Consider the following 22,254-nt stretch of genomic DNA (forward strand, 5'->3'; position numbering starts at 1 on the left):
ACGAAACAGAGGGTACAAAGAGACAAATCAAATAAGGGGCTCTACTTATGTCAAATGAAACCAATTGCGTCGCAAATTCCTCGCCAGACTTCAGGAGGATGTGATTACTAATGTTAAATAAGCAAATCAATAGAAAGAAAATATCACTATTATTAAATAACATATCGAGGATATATCATTTATGTTTTAAAATAATATACATATAAAATCAGAGTTTGCTGTTAATATTGAGGGTAAACTAAGTATAAAATCAAATGCTTACAATGTCAGGATAGTATTATGAGGTTTTTTACTAGCTTTTCCTCATGATTTACTGTGATAAGGTGTGTCATATGGTTGTACACACATTGTCAACAAATTCTTCTCTTCTTCTTCTTCTTCTTCTTCTTCTTCTTCTTCTTCTTCTTCTTCTTCCTCTCCTTCTTCTTCTTCTTTTTATATAGACATTACTCTGTCTGTTTTTCAATGTGCCTCCAGTAAGTTGTCATTCCATCTTTTTCGTGGTCTTCCCACTGATCGTCATCCTATTGGGGAACCGTCTCTCGCCGTCCTTACTACTCTATTTGTTGTCATTCGGCTTATGTGGTCGTTCCATTCTACTCTTCTGGTTTTCACCCAGTTATTAATGTTGTCCACCTTGCACCTCCTTCGTATATCTGCACTTCTAGCTCTATCCCACAGCGTCTTACCATCGATTTTTCGCAATGTTTTCATCTCTGCTGTTTCTAGCATTATTTTTGTCCTTTCTGTATCAGGTCGTGTTTCTGCCGCGTATGTCATTATTGGTCTGATGACTGTTTTGTAAATTCTGCCTTTCACTTCTTTTCGGATAGTTTTATTTCTCCATATTGTTTCATTCAGGCAACCTGCGGCTCTGTTTGCTTTATTCACCTGATCTTCCACTTCTGTTTCGAGCTTTCCGTAGCTGCATAGTGTGATGCCTAGATATTTAAACTCCATGACTTGTTCTATTATTTGACCCTCCAGCTCTAATTTACACCTTATTAGATCTGCTGTTATAACCAAGCATTTAGTCTTTTTTGGGGAAATTACCACGTTAAATTTTCTAGCGGTTATATTAAATTCGTGCAGCATACGTTGTAAATAATCTTCACTTTGAGAGATTAGTATTGCATCGTCTGCATAGCAGATTATTTTAAGTTGTTTTTCTCCCATTTGGTATTCTTTTGTTGTTCTTACTTTTTTTATTATTTCTTCCATGATCAGGTTGAACAACAGAGGACTCAGGGAATCTCCCTCTCTTATCCCATTGCCAGCTTCAATTGGGTCAGTTAGTTCTTCATCTACTTTTACTTTTATTGTGTTGTTCCGGTAGATATTTGCGATCGTTTTAATTATTCCTAAAGGTAACTCTCTTGCGGACAATAAATGGATAACGTCCTTTAATTTGACCCTGTCAAATGCCTTCTTAAGGTCCACGAAACATAAGTATTAGGGTGGTGGCGAAAAAAGTCAAGTTGATAATCCCGTATCGCTACAATGCGGAAAAGTTGCGATTTTTACCTATTTTTCGGAAATTTTTATTTATCCTCCATGTACGTTTTATTTATCTCTATAATAAAATTTATTTACAGTTTGCATGGTTGAGTAATAAAAACAACAGATTTACGCATCTAACGAATATCTTCCGATCCCGCAAGGTCAATCAAAATCTATAAGAAATTGAAATTTTCGATGATTTTGATAAATTAAAAAACATTTAGTTATCTCATTTTTCTCCTACATTGTGCAGTTTTTCGCTTGTTTATATATTGTATGACAATACTTAAACAACCCAGAACTCACAACGAGGAGGTGGTTGCTTTTCTAGCTCCACACACACCCTTCTCTTTAACCAACCAATGAGTGTGATTTTTACATTATTTCCATAGTAAATTTCTTTTTCATGTTTGTATCCAGCTCTTAAACGTCAACTTTGTATTGTGATTTGGTGGTAGAATCTGGCAGCATGGACCTTGATTTAAGTGTTGCCCTTATGAATCCATCTCTTGATTGGGGCCCACATACATTAGACCAGGGGTGACCAACTTAATTGGACTCGAGATCTACTGTCTGCCTTTCTAATTCTCTGCGATCTACCGACTAGGAATTTTCGTAATATTTAGGACGGGAATAGGTAGGTAGGTAGATAATTTCTTCTTGCCATGGATCGACTGACCTAGGGGTCGCGATCGACAGGTTTGCCTCCCCTGCATTAGACGATGCTTCCGTGACCGACTTTAGGCACCTCTCATCAGCTTGCGTGTGTCAGAGATAGTTTTGTACATTTCAGTCTGGTATGTCGCCCGATGTAATGCAAGAACTTATATCTTCATTTGACACTTCGAAGAAGTGGTGGAGAAGATAGTTTTGCAACAGTCTGCAATAGTTTTGCAACATTATATTCCAGTCTATTATTTCAGTTTAGTCCCGTGCTTTAAAATTTCGAGTACTAGGGAGAAAGGAAACACATTAGAGAGCTAGGGCTAAGGAGAGTGTTAAAAGCTAGTTAGACTAAAGCCAAGGGCAAACGTATTAGAAATTTCATCCCTCCTACTTTAAATTTTGAAGCACAGGACTACACTGAAATATTAGATTGGAATGTTGCAAAACTAACTTCTCCACCAGTTCTTGAAAGCGTTACAAATGAAGATATAAGTTCCCACATTATATCAGGCATCACGCCAGACTGGAATGTACAAAACCATCCCTGTCATATGCAAGCTGTCTAGCGGTACGTAGAGTTTGGTCACGGAAGTATCGTCTAATATAGTTATGTGGGATCTAATCAAGAGATGGATTCATCAAGGCAACACTTAAATCAAGGTCCATGCTGCCAGATTTTACCACCAAATCAAAATTCAAAGTTGACGTTTAAAAGATGGACACAAACAAATGAAAAAGAAATGTACTATGTAAATAATGTAAAAAAACACACACGCATTGGTTTTATGGAGAGAAGGGTGTGGGTGGAGTAAAAAGTTCAACCACCTTCTTGTTTTGAATTCTGGGTCGTTTAAATATTATTTATTATACAATATCTAAAAAAGAATGTGTGTGTACTTTGTACGCACGTAAGAAGTTATACTTCTATTATATGATTATATGATTATATGATTATAAACGAAATTAATATACTTTTTATTTATATTTTATTTAAATATTAAATTAATTTATACTTAATACTTCTCAAACATTTTTATTAAAACAGTGCCAAAAATTAAAATAATAAAAAAATAAAACACACACAAACACATTAAAAATGCCACAAATGATTTCTGAACATTAATTGTCGGAAAATTTTTTAACTAAATACGTATTTTCTGAAAATAAAATTATATAATAAATATACTTACAATCATAAAATGTATAAAAAAAAATAAAAAAATAAAAGTTTCTATTGGGATTCGAACCAACTTACCACGCGGCTGGTATTTGCGTTGTATTGGGATTCACCCGCATTAAAACTGCGCTACAGACACAGCTTGTCATTATGTGCGAAGATCGTCTAACTAAACAGATTAACCTTTTGACATTTTTAACTTATGTAAATCAAATTATTTTGATTTTGAATTGAAATGATTTAGAATTGAAAAAATACAACAAAACATAGGGTAAGAAGACAATATATTAGGTGAATATTAAGGTGTAAAATAAAAGTATTACATACTACTTATGTATTTTGGTAGGTTCAAGGTAGGTATCGGAGCCCGTATAACGACTAATAAATTTCGCAATCAATTGCGTCGTGCGAAGTGGCTATGTTCAAATATCATAACAAAATTTGATCAACTATTTATAAAACACTTACCAGTGAAAGATTATTTATAGGCCTTGGGCCCGCATATACAATTATTATTTATGACCACACCGTTGAAACTTTTTGTACTTGTTATTTGGGTGGAGTCGGACAAATTTTGAGCTTGGCGCATTATGGTAGTGGGGCGTTTGTCTGTCAAGCGGTGACGAAGTTGTCAACTTTATGCAAGAAAAAAATTTATTACCACATTGGTCATTCTATTTTAATCAATGGATTTTATCATATAAACAACGAAAACAATTTTGTCGGAAAAAAATATTGGGGCATACGACGCGTCGGACACGCTAAATATGTCAAATTTATGAAAATAATAAATTTATTACCACATGGATAATTTTAACGGTATCTACCATAAAGCATTTTTACAATAATGTGGTAACCTTGTCGGACAATTTTCACGGGGCATACGCGCAGTCGGACGCGCCGAAGATGTCAATTTCCTGAAATTTTTTTATTTACAACCATTTTTCCGACAACATTAGTAGGTTATAAGTAATTATATTCTTAATCAAAAAATCAAAGTGTCGGACAAAAATATTGGGGCAACTCGACAGTCGGACAAAAAATTTAATTTTTATTAGTAAACTATACTTTCCAATTATGCTGGGTTCGTGCATCTCTTATTTTACAACCATTTTTCCGACAAAAGTAGTAGGTTACAAGTAATTATATTCTTAAACAAAAAATGTAATTGTCTGACAAAAATGTTGGGGCAAACGAACAGAAAACTTAATTCTTTTAGGCTATCGACGAGGAGGTATTATCAAAAAAAAATTTTAAAACAGAGTTTCTCGGTTACTTTTGAATCGATTTAGCTGAAAATTGGTACACACACTAAGTAAAGCATTTAAAAGGGTATGACGTAGGTCGTAACCCAAAATTTTCTTAAAAAATCTTCCGACAAGAGGGAAAATTTTAGAAAAATTGTGATCTGATAATGTGTGTATATACTCCTTGAACAACGACAAATATCGTTCTGTATTTTTTTCTCGAATTAAAAAAAAAATTTTTCAGCACATGTATCAGGTTATAAGTAGTTATATTCCAAATCAAAAAATCTAAGTGCCCGACATAAATAGTGGGGCACATCCAAAGTCGGACAAAAAATTTAATTTTTATTAATAAACTATACTTTTAAATTATTCTGGGTTCGTGCATCCCTTATCTTTACAACCATTTTTCCGACAAAAGTAGTAGGATACAAGTAATTATACTCTTAAACAAAAAATGTAATTGTCTGACAAAAATGTTGGGGCAAACGAACAGGAAACTTAATTCTTTTAGGCTATGGACGAGGAGGTATTATCCAAAAATATTTTAAAACAGTTTTTCTCGGTTATTTTTGAATCGATTTAGCTGAAAATTGGTACACACACTAAGTAAAACATTTAAAAGGGTATGACGTAGAGCTGTACCCAAAGTTTTCCCAAAAAAATTTCGGACAAGAGGGAAAATTTTAGAAAAATTGTGATCTGATATTTGCGTACATACTCCTTGAACAACAACAAACATCGCTCGGTAGATTTTTTTCTCGAAATAAAAAAAAATTTCCGACACAAGTATCAGGTTACAAGTAGTTATATTCCAAATCAAAAAATCTAAGTGTCCGACAAAAATATTGGGGCAAATCCAAAGTCGGACAAAAAATTTAATTTTTATTGATAAATTATACTTTTAAATTATGCTGGGTTCTTGTACCCCTTATCTTTACAACCATTTTTCCGACAAAGGTAGTAAGTTACAAGTAATTAGATTCTTAAACAAAAAATGTCATTGTTTGACAAAAATCTTGGGGCAAACGAACAGAAAACTTAATTTTTTAGGCTATCGACGAGAAAGTAATATCAAAAAATTTTAAAAGGGTTTTCTCGGTTATTTTTGAATCGATTTAGCTCAAAATTGGTACACACACTAAGTAAAACATTTAAAAGGGTATGACGTAGAGCTGTACCCAAAATTTTCTTAAAAAATTTTCTGACAAGAGGGAAAGTTTTAGAAAAATTGTGATCTGATATTTGCTTACATACTCCTTGAACAACGACAAACATCGTTCTGTAGTTTTTTTTTCCAATTAAAAAAAATTTCCGACACAAGTATCAGGTTATAAGTAGTTATATTCTAAATCAAAAAATCTAAGTGTCCGACAAAAATATTGGGTCAAATCCAAAGTCGGACAAAAAATTTAATTTTTATTAATAAACTGTCTTTTAAAAAATACTGGGTTCGTGCAACCCTTACCTTTAAAACCATTTTTCCGACAACATTAGTAGGTTATAAGTAATTATATTCTTAATCAAAAAATCAAAGTGTCGGACAAAAATATTGGGGCAACTCGACAGTCGGACAAAAAATTTTATTTTTATTAGTAAAATATACTTTCAAATTATGCTGGGTTCGTGCATCCCTTATTTTTACAACCATTTTTCCGACAAAAGTAGTAGGTTACAAGTAATTATATTCTTAAACAAAAAATGTAATTGTCTGACAAAAATGTTGGGGCAAACGAACAGAAAACTTAATTCTTTTAGGCTATCGACAAGGAGGTATTATCAAAAAAAAATTTTAAAACAGTCTTTCTCGGTTACTTTTGAATCGATTTAGCTGAAAATTGGTACACACACTAAGTAAAGCATTTAAAAGGGTATGACGTGGGTCGGAACCCAAAATTTTCTAAAAAAATTTTCTGACAAGAGGGAAAATTTTAGAAAAATTGTGATCTGATAATTTGTGTACATACTCCTTGAACAACGACAAACATCGTTCTGTATTTTTTTCTCGTATTAAAAAAAAATTTCAGCACATGTATCAGTTTATAAGTAGTTATATTCCAAAACAAAAAATCTAAGTGCCCGACATAAATAGTGGGGCACATCCAAAGTCGGACAAAAAATTTAATTTTTATTAATAAACTGTCTTTTAACAAATACTGGGTTCGTGCAACCCTTACTTTTAAAACCATTTTCCGACAACATTAGTAGGTTATAAGTAATTATATTCTTAATCAAAAAATCAAAGTGTCGGACAAAAATATTGGGGCAACTCGACAGTCGGACAAAAAATTTAATTTTTATTAGTAAACTATACTTTCAAATTATGCTGGGTTCGTGCATCCCTTATCTTTACAACCATTTTTCCGACAAAAGTAGTAGGTTACAAGTAATTATATTCTTAAACAAAAAATGTAATTGTCTGACAAAAATGTTGGGGCAAACGAACAGAAAACTTAATTCTTTTAGGCTATCGACGAGGAGGTATTATCAAAAAAAAATTTTAAAACAGTGTTTCTCGGTTACTTTTGAATCGATTTAGCTGAAAATTGGTACACACACTAAATAAAGCATTTAAAAGGGTATGACGTGGGTCGGAACCCAAAATTTTCTAAAAAAATATTTTCTGACAAGAGGGAAAATTTTAGAAAAATTGTGATCTGATATTTGCTTACATACTCCTTGAACAACGACAAACATCGTTCTGTAGTTTTTTTTTCCAATTAAAAAAAATTTCCGACACAAGTATCAGGTTATAAGTAGTTATATTCTAAATCAAAAAATCTAAGTGTCCGACAAAAATATTGGGTCAAATCCAAAGTCGGACAAAAAATTTAATTTTTATTAATAAACTGTCTTTTAAAAAATACTGGGTTCGTGCAACCCTTACCTTTAAAACCATTTTTCCGACAACATTAGTAGGTTATAAGTAATTATATTCTTAATCAAAAAATCAAAGTGTCGGACAAAAATATTGGGGCAACTCGACAGTCGGACAAAAAATTTTATTTTTATTAGTAAAATATACTTTCAAATTATGCTGGGTTCGTGCATCCCTTATCTTTACAACCATTTTTCCGACAAAAGTAGTAGGTTACAAGTAATTATATTCTTAAACAAAAAATGTAATTGTCTGACAAAAATGTTGGGGCAAACGAACAGAAAACTTAATTCTTTTAGGCTATCGACGAGAAGGTATTATCAAAAAAAAATTTTAAAACAGTGTTTCTCGGTTACTTTTGAATCGATTTAGCTGAAAATTGGTACAGACACTAAGGGCCGGTAGTTCGAACGCTAATCAACAATGATCACTATCAAATATTTAATTACTGTCACCAAAACTGTCAATGTCAACTTTTATTGGGTAGCTGAAAACATAATTGATTAAAATTATGAGATTTCATAAGTAATTTCATATTATGTTTTCAGCAACCCAAACAAAGTTGACTTGACAGTTGGTGACAGTAATTCAATATTTGATAATGATCATTGTTGATTAGCTTTCGAACAACCGGCCCTTAGTAAAGCATTTAAAAGAGTATGACGTGGGTCGGAACCCAAAATTTTCTAAAAAAATTTTCTGACAAGAGGGAAAATTTTAGAATAATTTTGATCTGATAATTTGTGTACATACTCCTTGAACAACGACAAACATCGTTCTGTATTTTTTTCTCGTATTAAAAAAAAAATTCAGCGCATGTATCAGGTTATAAGTAGTTATATTCCAAATCAAAAAATCTAAGTGCCCGACATAAATAGTGGGGCACATCCAAAGTCGGACAAAAAATTTAATTTTTATTAATAAACTATACTTTTAAATTATTCTGGGTTCGTGCATCCCTTATCTTTAAAACCATTTTTCCGATAAAAGTAGTAGGATACAAGTAATTATACTCTTAAACAAAAAATGTAGTTGTCTGACAAAAATGTTGGGGCAAACGAACAGGAAACTTAATTCTTTTGGGCTATGGACGAGGAGGTATTATCCAAAAATATTTTAAAACAGTTTTTCTCGGTTATTTTTGAATTCATTTAGCTGAAAATTGGTACACACACTAAGTAAAACATTTAAAAGGGTATGACGTAGAGCTGCACCCAAAATTTTCCCAAAACAATTTCGGACAAGAGGGAAAATTTTAGAAAAATTGTGATCTGATATTTGCGTACATACTCCTTGAACAACGACAAACATCGTTCTGTAGTTTTTTTTCTCGAAATAAAAAAAAATTTCCGACACAAGTATCAGGTTATAAGTAGTTATATTCCAAATCAAAAAATCTAAGTGTCCGACAAAAATATTGGGGCAAATCCAAAGTCGGACAAAAAATTTAATTTTTATTAATAAACTGTCTTTTAAAAAATACTGGGTTCGTGCAACCCTTACCTTTAAAACCATTTTTCCGACAACATTAGTAGGTTATAAGTAATTATATTCTTAATCAAAAAATCAAAGTGTCCGACAAAAATATTGGGGCAACTCGACAGTCGGACAAAAAATTTTATTTTTATTAGTAAACTATACTTTCAAATTATGCTGGGTTCGTGCATCCCTTATCTTTACAACCATTTTTCCGACAAAAGTTGTAGGTTACAAGTAATTATATTCTAAAACAAAAAATGTAATTGTCTGACAAAAATGTTGGGGCAAACGAACAGAAAACTTAATTCTTTTAGGCTATCGACGAGGAGGTATTATCAAAAAAAAATTTTAAAACAATGTTTCTCGGTTACTTTTGAATCGATTTAGCTGAAAATTGGTACACACACTAAGTAAAGCATTTAAAAGGGTATGACGTAGGTGGGAACCCAAAATTTTCTTAACAAATTTTCCGGCAAGAGGAAAAATTTTAGAAAAATTGTGATCTGATAGTTTGTGTACATACTCCTTGAACAACGACAAATATTGTTCTGTAGTTTTTTTTTTCTCGAATTAAAAAAAGTTCCGACACAAGTATCAGGTTATAAGTAGTTATATTCCAAATCAAAAAATCTAAGTGTCCGACAAAAATATTGGGGCAAATCCAAAGTCGGAGAAAAAATTTAATTTTTATTGATAAACTATACTTTTAAATTATGCTGGGTTCGTGTATCCCTTACCTTTACAACCATTTTTCCGACAAAGGTAGTAAGTTACAAGTAATTATATTGTTAAACAAAAAATGTAATTGTCTGACAAAAATCTTGGGGCAAACGAACAGAAAAGTTAATTCTTTTGGGCTATCGACGAGAAGGTATTATCAAAAAAAATTTTAAAACAGTTTTCTCGGTTATTTTTGAATCAATTTAGCTCAAAATTGGTACACACACTAAGTAAAACATTTAAAAGGGTATGACGTAGAGCTGTACCCAAAATTTTCCCAAAAAAATTTCCGACAAGAGGGAAAATTTTAGAAAAATTTTGATCTGATAATTTGTGTACATACTCCTTGAACAACGACAAACATCATTCTCTATTTTTTTCTGGAATTAAAAAAAATTTCAGCACATGTATCAGGTTTTAAGTAGTTATATTAAAAAATCAAAAAATCTAAGTGTCCGACATAAATAGTGGGGCAAATCCAAAATCGGACAAAAAATTTAATTTTTATTAATAAACTATACTTTTAAACTATTCTGGGTTCGTGCATCCCTTATCTTTACAACCATTTTTCCGACAAAAGTAGTAAGTTACAAGTAATTATACTCTTGAACAAAAAATGTAATTGTCTGACAAAAATGTTGGGGCAAACGAACAGGAAACTTAATTCTTTTAGGCTATGGACGAGGAGGTATTATCCAAAAATATTTTAAAACAGTTTTCTCGGTAATTTTTGAATCGATTTAGCTGAAAATTGGTACAAACACTAAGTAAAATATTTAAAAGGGTATGACGTAGAGCTGTACCCAAAATTTTCCCAAAAAAATTTCCGACAAGAGGGAAAATTTTAGAAAAATTTTGATATGATATTTGCGTACATACTCTTTGAACAACGACAAACATGGTTCTGTAGTTTTTTTTCTCGAAATAAAAAAAATTTCCGACACAAGTATCAGGTTATAAGTAGTTATATTACAAATAAAAAAATTTAAGTGTCCGACAAAAATATTGGGGCAAATCCAAATTCGTACAAAAAATTTAATTTTTATTGATAAACTATACTTTTAAATTATGCTGGGTTCGTGTATCCCTTATCTTTACAACCATTTTTCCGACAAAGGTAGTAAGTTACAAGTAATTATATTCTTAAACAAAAAATGTAATTGTCTGACAAAAATCTTGGGGCAAACGAACAGAAAACTTAATTCTTTTGGGCTATCGACGAGAAGGTATTATCAAAAAAAATTTTAAAACAGTTTTCTTGGTTATTTTTGAATCGCTTTAGCTCAAAATTGGTACACACACTAAGTAAAACATTTAAAATGGTAGACGCAGAGCTGTACTCAAAATTTTTCCAAAAAAATTTCCGACAAGAGGGAAAATTTTAGAAAAATTGTGATCTGATATTTGCGTACATACTCCTTGAACAACGACAAACATCGTTGTGTAGTTTTTTTTTCCAATTAAAAAAAATTTCCGACACAAGTATCAGGTTATAAGTAGTTATATTCTAAATCAAAAAATCTAAGTGTCCGACAAAAATATTGGGTCAAATCCAAAGTCGGACAAAAAATTTAATTTTTATTAATAAACCGTCTTTTAAAAAATACTGGGTTCGTGCAACCCTTACCTTTAAAACCATTTTTCCGACAATATTATTAGGTTATAAGTAATTATATTCTTAATCAAAAAATCAAAGTGTCGGACAAAAATATTGGGGCAACTCGACAGTCGACAGTTCTGTAGTTTTTTTTTCTCGAAATAAAAAAAATTTCCGACACAAATCGGGTTATAAGTAGTTTTATTCCAAATCAAAAAATTTAAGTGTCGGACAAAAATATTGGGGCAAATCCAAAGTCGGACAAAAAAGTTAATGTTTATTAATAAACTATACTTTTAAATTATGCTGGGTTCGTGCATCCCTTATATTTACAACCATTTTTCCGACAAAGTAGTAAGTTACAACTACAAACATGTAACTGTCTGACAAAAATGTTGGGGCAAACGAACAGAAAACTTCATTATTTTAGGCTATCGACGAGGAGGTATTATCAAAAAAAATTTTAAAACAGATTTTCTCGGTTATTTTTAGATCGATTTAGCTGAAAATTGTTACACACATTAAGTAAAAAATTTAAAAGGGTATGACTTGGAGAATGGAGAAGAAGACACAATGATGAACTCCAGACAATATACGGAGATGAAAACATAATACGCTACATTAAATCAAACAGAATACGATGGGCGGGTCACGTACTAAGATCAAGTGACGAAAGACTTCTAAACGCCACATTCTGGGAAAGGCCCGATGGAAAAAGGTCAGTTGGTCGCCCAAGAAAGAGATGGAAGGACGCAGTAGCCAGCGATCTACGCAAAATGGGAGTACAGCAATAGGAAATAGCTGCTCAGGACCGACAACAATGGAGGGAAATAATAAACGCGGCCAAGACTCACATAGAGTTGTAGAGCCAAATGATGATGATGATGATGATGATGACTTAGAGTTGTACCCAAAATTAATTTTGGGTATTAACTACAGTTACATTATTAACTACATTTTTTAACTACAGTTAAGAATTTAATATTCACCATTGGCGCGCATACGGGTAATATGAGCCGAAAAATACGTAATTTAATATGAAGTCAAAAATGTATAAAAATTATTTTTTTTTAAATTGTACCAAAACGCCCCATTATTTTTGTCCGACAAGTGATCCAATATGCATTACACATGTAAAAAAAACAGTACAAAATAAAAATAACAACTGTGGTAATAAATAAAAAATTTTCAGGAAATTGACATTTTCAGCGCGTCCGACTGCGCATATGCCCCGTGAAAATTGTCCGACAAGGTTACCACATTATTGTAAAAAGGTTTTATGGTAGATTTCGTTAAAATTAGCGTAGCGTTTATGTGGTAATAAATTTATTATTTTCATAAATTTTAAGTTATTTTTCGGGTGTAACTACAATGATATTATGCTAAAAATGATGGTGTATCGCATATTTAAAATGCGTTTATCTCGAAAACGGTTGAGTTTAGGAAGATGAAAGAAGTATACCTTTTTTAAGTAAAACTAATAGGAAAATAAAAATTTTAATGTCAAAATTATACAAAGTGAGGAATAAAAAAAATTGAACGTAATAAATGAGTGCTGAAAGGCATATGTGGCGCCCTCTGGGCAATGCATAATTTTTGGTAAGGAATATAGATTTCTCGACCCAAGAAACCCCCAGATATAAAATTTCATGTTGTTATCTCATACCTATCAGGAAATATTCAATAATAAATAAAAAAAAAGTTTAACTTTGACACCCTGTATCTCGGCTATTATAAACTTTGTACTAAGGTAAGTTAGCTTAAATCGGCCTATTTTAACCTCAGGGACCTGAGGTTAAGCTATGGCCCATTCTTTACCAAACACCCTGTATGCATAAAAATTATTGTTTATTTTAATTGTACCAAAACGCCCCATTATTTTTGTCCGACAAGTGATCCAATATGCATTACACATGTAAAAGAACAGTACAAAATAAAAATGACATCTGTGGTAATAAATAAAAAATTTTCAGGAAATTGACATCTTCGGCGCGTCCGACTGCGCATATGCCCCGTGAAAATTGTCCGACAAGGTTACCACATTATTGTAAAAAGGTTTTATGATAGATACCGTTAAAATTATCGATGTGGTAATAAATTTATTATTTTCATAAATTTGACATATTTAGCGTGTCCGACGCGTCATATGCCCCAATTTTTTTGTCCGACAAAATTGTTTTCGTTGTTTATATGACAAAATCCATTGATTAAAATAGAATGACCAATGTGGTAATAAATTTTTTTCTTGCATAAAATTGACAACTTCGTCACCGCTTGACAGACAAACGCCCCACTACCATAATGCGCCAAGCTCAAAATTTGTCCGACTCCACCCAAATAACAAGTACAAAAAGTTTCAACGGTGTGGTCATAAATAATAATTGTATATGCGGGCCCAAGGCCTATTAGCTTTGAATAAGCGAGATCTGCGGCACTCATACTAGGCACAGTTTGATGAGCTTTCACATTGGCATGCAACAATCATCTCTTCTATGTAAATAAGTCCAAAAATATAATATGAAAACTATTTAAAAAGGCAGTATAACCATTAACTAACTTTTTGTTTGTTGTTTCTCTTCCTACAAATTTTAAAACGCAACAAGCATACATTATAACCAAACCATGCACAGTCCCACAGCTGTGTCACAGCTGCCATATCGGATAATTTTTGTCATGTCATTTGAACATCCAATCAGAACAAAGTTATAATGCGCATGCGCCCGGTCGCTAGGTTTTCCCATATAAAATTTCACCGTCATTACGCCCGTAAAGAAGTATAACTTCAACAAGCGAAGAGTTTTACAATGTAACAGAAAAATGAGATAACAAAATGTTTTTTAATTTGTCAAAATCATTAACAATTTCAAATTTTTATAGATTTTGATTGACCTTGCGGGATCGGAAGATATTCGTTAAGTACGTAAAACTACTGTTTTTATTACTCAACCATGCAAACTGTAAATAAATTTTACTATAGCGATAAATAAAACGTACATGGAGAATTAATAAAAATTTCCGAAAAAAAGGTAAAATTTCATTTTTTCATAACCTTTAGGCCCGTTGCGGGATCGGAAGATAAAGTCCGATTTGAATAATTTTTCTTTTGTTTTTCTTGTAATTACCAATCGCAACTTTTCCGCACTATAGCGATACTGGATAATCAACTTGACTTTTTTCGCACCACCCTAATAAGTATGCCGGTTTGTTGTATTCTAACGATTTTTCTTGAATCTGCCTCATTATAAATATAGCGTCGGTGCATGATCTTCCCGACCTAAAACCTTGTTGTTCTTCTGCTAATATAATTATATTCAGTTTGTTTGTTATCACTTTGGTCGTTAATTTTAGTGTTGTGTTTAATAAATTAATTCCTCTGTAATTCTCCGGGTCCGATTTTTCTCCCTTTTTGAAGAGAGGTATTAGGATGCTTGATCTCCATTCTTGTGGTATTCTCTTTTGTTCTATTATTTTTTGGATTAGTTTTAGTAATTGTTTGGTCAGTTCTTGCCCTCCATACTTTAGGAGTTCATTCGATATTCTGTCCTCTCCTGGACAAATTACTGTTCTTAATTTCCTTCATAGGCGAAACCAGGGGGGTTTTGGGGGTTATAACCCCCCATTAGGATGTACTTTGAGCTCTATACGCTTAACACCATTATGAATTGCTGACAAATCAAGCCAGTTTGAAGTTGTAACTCCCCCCTTAGGATCATCCTGGTTACGCCGTTGATTTCTTTTGATAATGATTTCCGAATTGGAAATCGAAAAGTTAAGTATTTTTAGTTAAATGTGCAATTGTCATTACATCCTAACTGTAGCTAGTCCCAAATATACAGAGTTTAACATTTAATTCTATTACAACGTCAAAATCTATCGATTTTACATGCGAAAAAGTGTCGAGGGTCAGTAGTGACTCACGGCTTTTAGGTATGTGGATTAATGGAACGTTATTTAATAAATCCATAAATGTACTTACTGGAAGAATGCGCTTTCATTTTACCGTCTTCGTGTTCGGAGTTTTGGAGCACGAAACTTGGCTCTCTGGTAGTTATTTTAAAATCGGTCGTGAAGGGCTCTCCCATGTTTAATCTGAAACGAATAGTAGAGATTGAAAAAGCAAATTAGTGTTAGATGGGAGGAAAAATAAAATAAAATTATATAATTGTTAGAGTGGGTTATGATGTAATATTTTAATTAAATGGGAGGAAAGTGGAAAGTTGAGATTAATAGTTAATTATTAAGTTATGGTTCATGATATAAGAGTAAGCCTTTAATCACGATTTAATAGCATTTACTTAAGACTAAGAAAACTCCAATAATTTCAACAAAACTTTTTCGAAAATTTAAAACTGTTATAAACTCGAATATCTTCATGTACTAGATAACTTTAATACAGGAACATGGGAGATATGAATCAGACGAAAAATATCATTACTTAAAAAGTTATGTAGCAATAATTGACAAAGCTTCATTGTAAATATTGGGCGAGAAAACTCACGTACTCCATTCAATTAATTTTCTTTGATTGGGTTCATCCACAAGTTTTATGCGAACATCAGCTTTGCTACTGTTTGGTGAGTCGCTATTCATCTCTTTCCATGCGTCTTCATAATATAAGTAGCTGACTCTAATTGCCTTGTCTACGCCTTCTCTCCAGCTTCTTATTTCTTGGTCTTCTACGTTTTCAGCGTTTCTGCGGAACCCAAATTAATAATTGGGTACCCCCGAGTACCCAATTGTTTTGTTAGTCTATCTTCTGTCATCCTCTGTACCGGGTGTCCCAATAAGAATGGCTCTCGGCCATATCTCAGGAACCGTTTATAGTAGAGCTTTGAAATAAAAAATTTTATAACAAAAGTTGCCTCAGGAAAAGCCTGGAAATTATTTTCATAATTGTGGGACCACCACTAGAGGGCGTAATTGAATATCAAAAATTAAAAAATCTAAATTTTACAAAATTTTCCTAATGAAGGGGCATTGGAAATCCGATCGTCGTATTCTTCATAAAATTCTACGCATATTTGATTTGACAAGTTTAGGTCTACCTTTGGAAATACGAGGTGGGGGTGAGTGGGAACCTTGTTATGAAAAACTGGCTGTGAGTCAGGTTCTGCTTAATAAAATTTTGCAAACTTGGTCTTGTTGAAGACAGATCTTTTTCGTCAATGTAAAAGTTATGATTTCGAACCAGCTTACTGAGTAATATGCCAGCTAGAAGGCGTTATTTAATTTTTTTCAGAAATCTAGTGTTCCTTGGAAAATATTAAATACAAATATGCATTTCTAATACCATATTATAAAATTAGACAAAATTAGCAACAGAATAGCGAAAACCGCATGTTAATACCTTTATTCTATCTCGAGATATCTTACAAAACGTGTAAATTTAAAAACATAACTGTTACTGTCACCGGTAAATGAAATAATTCATTAAAAGTAGTGTGCTATGGAAACAACAAAGAAACATTTTCCAGCTGTCAACGTATATTAGGTCTTTTCAACGCTTCTCATTTGTTTCGAGCCTCGTTCATATCTCGTATATTAATAGTATACACGGATTATACGGCATATGACAGAGGCTCGAAACAAATGAGAAGCGTTGAAAAGCCCTATTACAAAGAAATAAAAACAACTATTTAGTGATGACATAAACGTTCAAATTTTTGCCCATCATTTTCGTTGCAAACATTTACTCTTTCAAGAGTAGATTGAACAGCAGTCTCAATTTCTGCTCTCGATATGCTTTGAATGGCGTTTAGTATTCTCTGGATAATGTAATCTAGAGTAGTGTATGATGGGCAACAATTTGAATATTTAGGTCGTCACTAAGTAGTTCTTTTTGTTCTGTGTTATATTTAATTTTAATAGTATTGTTTCTCTTTATATTGTTGTTTTAATTAATTATATTTTTATACGTTGACATCTGGAAAATGATATTTTGTTTTTTTCCACAGCACACTACTTTTCATTAACTTAGTTTACCGGTGATAGTAACAGTTATGTATAAAATTTACACGTTTCTCGAGATATCTTGAGATAGAAAAAAGGTATCGACATGCGGTTTTCGCTATTCTATTGCTAATTTAATCTAATTTTATAAAGTATGATTAAAAATGCATACTTGTATTTAATATTTTCCAAAGAAAACTAGATTTCTGAAAAAAATTAAATAACGCTTCCCAGCTGGCTTATTACTTACTAGGATGGCACAAAATTATCACGCTTACATTGAAGAAAAAGATCTGTCTTCAACAAGACCCAGTTTTCAAAATTTGATTTAGCAAAACCGGACTTACAGCCATTTTTTCAGAACAAGTTTCCCACTCACCCCCACCTCTTATTTGCAAAGTTAGAGTTAAACATGTTAAATCAAATATGCGCAGAATTTGATGAAAAATACAATAATCGGATTTCCAGTGCCCCTTCATTTGGAAAATTTTGTAAAATTTAGATTTTTTTAATTTCGATATTCAATTACGCCCTCTAGCGGTGGCCCACAATTATGAAAATAATTTCCAGGCTATTCCTGAGGCAACTTTTGTTATAAAATTTTTTATTTCAAAGCTCTAGTATAAACGGTTCTTGAGATATGGCCGAGCTCCATTCTTATTGGGACACCCGGTACCTACATGACCGTACCATAAAAGTTGTTTTCTATGAATATCGTCTCCAATTGTGTGCTATACCTTCATTATTTCTCTGATACGGTCATTTACTATTCGTTTTCTCCTGAACTTCCCAGCGAATCTTTGCCAAAGGTTCATTTATATGGCATTTAGTGTTTTCTGTTGTAGTTTCTATTTGTCCGACTTCGCTGCCATAAGTTATAATGCCCAGGATTATGGTGATATATATTTTTTGTTTATTTTCTTCGATATCGTCTGACCCAAGAGGATCACATTCAGTATTGATATTGCTCTCCTGTCCTGTAAGTAAGAAGAAGCATGGCTGAAAAAATGTACTTTCATTTTCCCGTCTTTGTGTTCGAAGTTTCGAAGCACGAAACTTGACTCCGTAGGTCGAACCCGCTTACTGGAATAGCCTTCGTGCAAAGCAAAAGTATTTCTATAACCGGGATATTCTAATAATCGATCATTGATGGCTAGTATAAACGTTTCGGGACCTCAAATTTCTATTCCTTAAAGCGGAATATTCCTATAAAAGGTATTATAATAAGTGGGTTCGACTGTAGTTATTTATTTTAAAATCGGTCGTGAAGGGCTCTCCCATGTTTAGTCTGAAACGAATAGTATGGAGATTGAAAAATCAAATAAGTGTTAGATGGGAGCAAAAATACAGGGTGTCCCGAAAAGAATGGTCATAAATTATACCACACATTCTGGGGTCACAAATAGTTCGGTTGAACCTAACTTACCTTAGTACAAATGTGCTCATTAAAAAAGTTACAGCCCTTTGAAGTTACAAAATGAAAATCGATTTTTTTCAATATATCGAAAACTCTCAGAGATTTTTTATTGAAAACGGGCATGTATCATTCTTATGGCAGGACCACCTTAAAACAAAATTATAGTGAAATTTGTCCACCCCATAAAAAAATTATGGAGATTTTGTTCCCTTAAACCCCCCAAACTTTTGTGTACGTTCAAATTAATTCATTGTTGTGGTACCATTAGTTGAACACAACGTTTTTAAAACTTTTTTGCCTCTTAGTATTTTTTCGATAAGCCAGTTTTTATCGAGATGCGGCTTCTTTTTTACTATATTTACATAAAAAATTTATGGGGATTTTGTTCCTTTAAACCCCCCAAATGTTTGTGTACGTTCCAATTAAACTATTATTGTGGTACCATTAGTTAAACGCAGTGTTTTTAAAACTTTTTTGCCTCTTAGTCTTTTTTTGATAAGTCAACTTTTATCGAGATGTGGCTTCTTTTTCAAAATATACCAAAAAATTTAAGTTATAAATAAATTTTCAGATTATTAACAGGTGTCAATAATCATACTGAACCATATTATACATATAGGTGGTGGATTCGACAAATATTCAAAATAACTCGATAAACACTGGCTTATCAAAAAAGTACTAGGAGGCAAAAAAGTTTTAAAAATATTGTGTTTAACTAATGGTGCCACAATAATAATTTAATTGGAACGTACATAAAAGTTTGGGGGGGTTTAAGGGAACAAAATCCCCATAAAATTTTTATGGGGTGCACAAATTTCACTATAATTTTTTTTTAAGATGTTGCTGTGATAAAAATTCCTCATGTCCATTTTCAATAAAAAACCTCTAGGAGTTTTCGATATATGAAAAAAAATCGATTTTCATTTTGTAACTTCAAAGGGCTGTAACTTTTTTTGTGTGCACCATTGTATATAGGTAAGTGAGGTTCAATCAACCTATTGTTGACCCCAGAATCTGTGGTATAATTTATGACCAATCTTTTCGGGACACCCTGTATAATAAAATTGTATAAATGTTAGAGTGGGTTATGATGTAATATTTTAATTAAATTGGAGAAAAGTGGAAAGGTGAAATTAACAGTTATTTATTAAATTATGTTTTATGCTATCAGAGTAATCCTTTAATATAATTAACCCTTTAATCAAGATTTACTAGCATTTGCTTAAGAACGAGAAAACTTTAATGATTTCAATAACACTTTTTCGGAAATTCAAAACTATTATAAAGTTCAATTTACAAGCATATATCTTGAATTCAAATAAAGAGAAAAGCTGCAGATGCAATATTCGTCATAAAGCAAATTACTGAGAAATCACTAGAGTCTAATAGACCAGCATTTCTATGTCTGATTTACTTGAAGAAAGCATTTGACAGAGTAAGACATAAATATGTAATCTATCTTCTGAATAACAGAGAAGTTTCCCTAGATATCATAAAAATTATTTAAAACACCTACCAAAACAACAACATTGGAAGTCAGAATAGGTGGGCAACTTACAGAACCTATAGACATAGGCAGCGGAATAAGACAGGTGACTCATTGAGCCCTATGTTCTTCTATTTAATTATGGATAAAATCATCAAAAGGGTCAACAAAGGAAGGGGATACAGAATCTGTTAGCCGAAGATGAAGATATTCTGCAAAGATTAGTCCACAATTTTAACATAAGAGAACGATATGCCGGATTTATACTCAGCCATTGCCACTGCTGCTGTCGCTGCCGGAAATATTGCCCGAAATACGATATCGACGGGAGTGAGGTGTTCACATCAGTTCCTCGCCAATGTCCTCACAACTCATTTACCAAACGACTCTCAAGAATGGAATGTGACGACAGCATCGTCTTGCTCCCTTACTCACTTGTCGCTTTGCCGGCGGCAAGTGAGAGAGGGAATAGTTGAATGTGAATACTCACTCGCGCTCGCGCTGCCAGTCTTTTGACTTCCATCTCGAAAACTGACTTTTGAGGGAGCGCCGTGCCATGGCAGTAGCATGAGAAGCGGCAGCGCGAGTGAGCTATTTACACATTCACTGCCCACTTCCCAGCCCAATTCCCTGTCCAACAGGACTGAGTGTAAATGCGGTAATAAGACCAAACACATTCATTATGACAATTTCATCTTAGAAAACTAAAACAATATTAATCAATAAAGAACCACTTAGATGTAAAATAGAAATTTATGGCCTCAGTATTGAACAAGTAATGGAAATAAAATAGGTACCTTGAAATTACACTATCCCGCTAGGGAGACCTGGACAAAGAAGTGCCTTAATAACATTATATGGCAAAACCGACCACTAGTACATATTAACACTGAAATAAAGTCAAGATTTTTTAAAGCCAGTGTAAGACCAACAATGACATATGCATCAGAAACGAGACCCGATACAGCCACTACACAAAGACTAATAAAAACGACAAAAATGAGAGTACTGAGAAGAATTACAGAAAATACGCTGAGAGATCGAAAGGAGTGTGAAGACATTAGAAGAAAATTAAACGTACAGTGTATATAAACTAATGGACACTAAATAGAAAAAGAAAGAATGGAATAACCACATGAAATAGAGGAGACACGTGTGGTCAAAATAGTAAGAGATAAATCACCAATAGGTAGAAGAAGTATCGGCCGACCGCGCAAAAGGTAGAGTGACAACCTTCCATAGAGAAAGGAATCCTGTTCCGTCACTGAATAAGCAGAATTGCTTATAAAGAGGAAGAAGCAGTACATTAAAAAATTTTGTAGCAATTGAAAAAGCGTCTTTGTAAATATTACGCGAGGAAACAATTAATTTTCTTTGATAGGATCCAGAAGTTTTTTACAAAAAATACATTCACAACGTTCTATGACGTTTTTAGATACCCAGTCGCCATTGATCTCTCTCTCTCTCCCTCTTTCTCTTTCTCTCTCTTTCTCTCTCTCTCTCTCTTCATACATCTTAATCTAAGTTGCTGTCTCTAATTTGCATATCTATGACCTCTTTCCAGCATCTTCTTGAATTCAACAGTTACTTTGGTAGTCTATCTTCTGTTGTCCTCTGTACACGACCACACCATATAAGTTGTTTTGTGCTAATATGTCCTCAGTTCGTCTATCCACATCTTCCTTGGTTTTCCTACTGGCCGACGCGACGTCCCACCATAGTTCCATTAAGCGTTCTGTCATTGTGTGATCTACTTTCATTATTATAGAGATCTAGATGTAAAAAAATATATCTAAATTATATCTAGTCCTGTCGCCAGGGGGGGTACAACGGCCTCCTTAATTCAGATGGACTTACCCAGGTTTTTTTTATATATTTTGACCCGCAGAATACGAATTTTTTGGGTAACAGTTGATCCGGATGTCGATAAGATTGTTATAGACAAAGAACTTGAGGAATTACATAACAGCGATTTCTCGCAAAACAAAACATATTTTTGTATTTTTTGGGTCATTTTAAGCAAAAAATATTCCTACAAGTTTTTTCGTAGAATGCATAGTTTTCGAGATAACCGCGGTTGAACTTTATTGTTAAACAAAGCTATAAACACCTAGTATGTGAGTGATGTTTTCAATGAT

General features: G+C 32.8%; 1 protein-coding gene across 1 annotated transcript in view; it reads right to left on the minus strand.

Annotated features, from left to right (window-relative positions):
• The window catches only part of LOC114331675 (acetylcholine receptor subunit beta-like 2), a 158,825-nt gene that overhangs the window by 34,273 nt on the left and 102,298 nt on the right, over window positions 1–22,254 (minus strand). The window contains exon 8 of the mRNA XM_050643136.1: window positions 15,241–15,353. Within this exon, the coding sequence (XP_050499093.1) occupies window positions 15,241–15,353 (113 nt within the window). The remainder of the gene's footprint in view (window positions 1–15,240; window positions 15,354–22,254) is intronic.

The sequence above is a fragment of the Diabrotica virgifera genome, chromosome 2, assembly GCF_917563875.1.
Source record: "Diabrotica virgifera virgifera chromosome 2, PGI_DIABVI_V3a".
In the NCBI taxonomy this organism is placed as follows: domain Eukaryota; kingdom Metazoa; phylum Arthropoda; class Insecta; order Coleoptera; family Chrysomelidae; genus Diabrotica; species Diabrotica virgifera.